This window comes from Frankliniella occidentalis, unplaced genomic scaffold, assembly GCF_000697945.3.
Source record: "Frankliniella occidentalis isolate FOCC.00 unplaced genomic scaffold, Focc_3.1 Scaffold4, whole genome shotgun sequence".
In the NCBI taxonomy this organism is placed as follows: Eukaryota; Metazoa; Arthropoda; class Insecta; order Thysanoptera; family Thripidae; genus Frankliniella; species Frankliniella occidentalis.
Window position 1 is genome coordinate 1,768,047 of NW_026267134.1, and position 4,039 is coordinate 1,772,085.

General features: G+C 63.0%; 1 protein-coding gene across 9 annotated transcripts in view; it reads left to right on the forward strand.

Moving 5' to 3' along the window:
- LOC113202139 (uncharacterized) overlaps positions 1-4,039 on the forward strand; it is a 314,098-nt gene that overhangs the window by 293,777 nt on the left and 16,282 nt on the right. For all 9 annotated transcript variants that reach the window (XM_052268358.1, XM_052268361.1, XM_052268373.1 and 6 more), the window contains 5 exons: positions 1,546-1,950; positions 2,040-2,525; positions 2,634-2,861; positions 2,941-3,221; positions 3,503-3,711. In XM_052268358.1, the coding sequence (XP_052124318.1) occupies positions 1,555-1,950; positions 2,040-2,525; positions 2,634-2,861; positions 2,941-3,221; positions 3,503-3,711 (1,600 nt within the window). In that variant the 5' untranslated portion in view covers positions 1,546-1,554. The remainder of the gene's footprint in view (positions 1-1,545; positions 1,951-2,039; positions 2,526-2,633; positions 2,862-2,940; positions 3,222-3,502; positions 3,712-4,039) is intronic.

Here is a 4,039-nt window from a genome sequence, read left to right on the forward strand (position 1 = left end):
CCACTCCTCCACACCCACACCCCTTCTTCACGTTCTCTGTTACAAAGTGTGACAGTCGGCCACATACTTGCTATAGGTCTGCCCAAGGAAAGTGGGGTGCGGAGAGATCGAAAAAAAAATGAAGGGAAAGAAAGTAAGAGCTTTGCGTCGGTAATAATGGAGAGCCGTGGGGAAAAGTTTTAGTTTCGAGTTTCTTCCCCCACGGCGGCGCCGCGTACAAGCTACCTAGCCCGCCGGCCTCCTCTGCGCCGTGTACACACGCTCAATATAGTTGTCGTCGCGCCAGGTGGGTTTTGACCACAGCGCCTTGCGGACCGCGCGGGTAGGCCACCCGTCCGCACGCGTGCGTGCAGTTCAGTCTGACGGGAGGCGGGCGGCGCGAGTCATCTGGCCTACCCAGCCCATGCCCTGTTATTGTCAATAAGCAATCGCAGGCAATCGTTCGCCTTGTCTGTTTATTGCGGTTTTAAACGGCTTTGGGCGAAAATGGCAATGCAAAGATGAGAAAAACTGGTGTGTAGTTCAAGGCTGATATGTTCCAACCGACACTAAAAGGAATGGGTTGTGTGTGTGTGTGTGTGAGGGAAGGGGGGGGGGGCTCGGGTCAGGTCAGGGGGCGGCTCTAACAGATGGCTCCGTTTACGCACGGACCCCGCGGTGCGCCCAGAGGCCGCGCCCGCCTGCAGCCACGACGAGGCTCCCTCCTGCGTTACAGGCGGTTCGGCCGGCGCCGTCGATGCCAACTTTATTTGGTCGTAAACAGAGTCGCGGCGTGGCGGGGCGGGGCGGCGTTCATCTCGGACTATGGAGGGCTGGGGCCGGCTGGGCCCGGCTGGGCCCGCGCGGCGCCCTGCTCGCCCTCCACCTCGTCCTCCTCCCCTCCTTGATCTTGGCGCTATAGCGCTGCTGCTGCTGCTGGCATTATGAGATGCTCATTTCGGACCGCCGACGGGCGGACGGATTTTCAACGAAAGCGCACCTCGTTACCTCGTTGCCGCAGCAGCAGCGCGGCTCTCGCCGGCTCTCGCTGGGGTCAGGGGCTCGCACCTACACCACCGGTCTATACACCGCACCACCCGCGATAAGCTCACTCATTCCGCCGGCGTCGAACGGCGACGAGCTCCACACCCCGGCGCTACCCTGCTGCCCTGCCTCCCCTCCCCCCTCCGCCCCCGCGGCTTCTGTTTTCAATTATGTCGCGCTATATAATGTCGTGAGGTATCCGCTCTCCATCGTGCTGGCGCTGCTGCTGCTTGCTCGGGGTTTAATCGTCGTTAGTAGTAGCAGTTGTTGTGTAGTAGTAGAGGCGAAGGCGGGGGAACTATACCTCTCTCGCTCGCTTTCTCTCGCCTCTCTTCTCTCTTCTCTCGCCTCTTTCTCTCTCTCCCTCTCGGTCTGCGAGTAATAATGACGGCCTCCTCTCCGCGGGGCTGCTGCGGCCGCCCGGGGGCGTCTCCAGTGACACCCTCGCCGAGGACGCCGCGGGTCTGGTGACGCTCTCCCCACCACAGCAGCTAACCCCTCCCTCTCCTCTCCTTGTTGCAGAGCAATGTGATGGCGGCTGGCGGCTCGCGGCGCGTGGCTGCCGTGCTCCCCTGGCTGCTCGCCGTGGCCTCGCTGACGGCCCTGCTGGCCACGCCGGCGGCGGCCTCCTCTGACGACTGGAGCCAGTGCCCGGCGGCGTGCAAGTGCAAGTGGGTCTCGGGCAAGAAGGCGGCCGAGTGCACGCAGTACGACCTGACTGCCGTGCCGCGCGACCTGTCGCCGGAGCTGCAGAGCGTCGACCTCTCGCAGAACCCGCTGCAGCTGCTGCCCAGGAACGCCTTCCGCGATGTCGGGCTCGTCAACCTGCACAAGCTGTTCCTGCGGGACTGCGGCATCCGCGAACTGCACCAGGAGGCCTTCAGCGGCCTGGAGATCCTCATCGAGCTGGACCTCACGGCTAACCAGGTGAGTGGATCACTTTCTCGCGCGGTGAGGTGCGCTCCGACTATCTCTGATTATCTGGCCACTTGTCTGACCCGACCGTCTGCCCCCAGATCCACACGCTGCACCCGGGCACCTTCCGGGACAACGTGCGGCTGCGCCTGCTCTACCTCAACCGCAACCCCATCAGCTCGCTGCCGGACGGGCTCTTCTCCAACATGACGTTCCTGCAGACGGTGGAGCTGTCCGAGTGCCAGCTGACGCACGTCGGCCACCACGCCTTCCAGAACGTGCCCAACCTGCAGCACCTCAAGCTGGACGGCAACCGGCTGCAGCACCTGCAGCTGCAGGCCGTGGAGCCGCTGGCGCGCCTCGTCGGGCTCGTGCTGCACAACAACCCGTGGCGCTGCGACTGCCACCTGCGCCCGCTGCGCGACTGGGCCATGGAGCGCAAGCTCTACACCAAGCCCACGTCGTGCGCCGAGCCGCACAAGCTGCACCGGAAGCTGTGGTCCGAGCTCAGCTCCGAGGAGTTCGCGTGCCGGCCGCAGATCATGGCGCCGCCCCAGGGCACCGTCCTGGAGGCCGACTCCGACGAGGTGAGTGCAGAATACCATATCCAACAAAAGTATTTCAATTCCCCACTGGAGAATACCCCCGCGATGACAGTAACGTTCCACATTGACACGTTTGCTCTCGCCCCACAGGTGACGCTGAGCTGCAAGGTGAACGGCAACCCGGCGCCCGAGGTGCAGTGGGTCCACAACTCGCGCGTCATCGGCAACAACTCACGCAGCGTGTACGGCGACCAGCGCTTCGTGGTGCTCGAGGGCCCCGTCGACGGCCCCGTCGTGCCGTCGGCGGCCGGCGGCCAGGGCCAGCTGGGCGCCACCGTCCGCTGGGTCAACCTCACCATCCGCGGCGTGCGGCCGCAGGTGAGTCGTCACAAAATGCCAAAGATAACATAAAATAGTTTGTGCAATATTCTACGTTGTCCTCTCTGTCCCTCTCCAGGATCGCGGGCAGTTCGTGTGCGTGGCGCAGAGCGGCGGCGGCGTGGACGAGCGCAACGTGACGCTCAAGGTGTCGCGCTCCTTCTCGGGCGGCGGCTTCCTGGCGGGCCCCGGCGGCTCGGTGGCCGAGGCCTGGCCGCTCATCGCCGGGCTCGTGGCCGGCGTCGTGCTGCTGCTGCTCGCCACCGTGCTGCTCTGCTGCTGCGTGGCGCGCCGGCGTCGCGACCTGCAGCGCCGGGACGCGGCCCTCGTCATCGGCAAGAAGCCGCCCCCGGAAGGAAGGTGAGGAGTGAGGAACACGATCAGCGCCGAGGCCACGTGGACGGGGGGGATCCAAATATTATAGGGTCTCCACAACTAGCAGGACGGTCATTGGAGTCCAAGGAGACGCCATGATATTTGTACCCCGTCTCCTTGGACTCCAATGACAGTCCTGATCCTTTTGATACCCCATAATATTTGGATCCCGCCATTGTCCACGTGCTTTTTGAAGGGCCTCAATACTGACGCTACCGCTGCTCGCGATTGCCATGACGCTGACGCCACCTTTTCTCTCCCTGCAGGTCCCCAAACGGGGATGTGACTCACCATGTGAGGGCCGATGGGTCTGAGCAGCAGAAGTCCCTCCTCACCATGGTGAACCCCGTGCAGAAGCCGCCCCGGCGCTACGACCACCCTTCGGGCCTGGCGGGCCTCACCGGCCAGGGCGGCACCGAGCTCAGCGAGCTCAGCGAACTCAACCGCAACCTCCTGGACGACGGCTCGATCTATGGTAAGTGTGTGGGGGGAAGGGGGGAAGGAAATTCTAGGAAGTGGCCTAACCTCCATCCCCGGTCCGGCGGCGTCCTGCCGCCCTCCCCCTCCCGTCCTCCTCGGCGCCACAGCATCCGTAATTGGTCCGATCCATTTTTGATGGAGCAGTCAGCGGCGCACTGTGAAATAATAATAATCTCACAAGACGTGGCCCAGATAAAGAAGGACGTCAAAAGTGAAAAAAAAATACCCCTTACCCCTTTTCCTTTCCTTCATACTTCCTCCTCTCCCCTGGCCGCGGCCGTGCCTCCCACTGGGCAAACATCATAATGTAGCAGAATTAATGC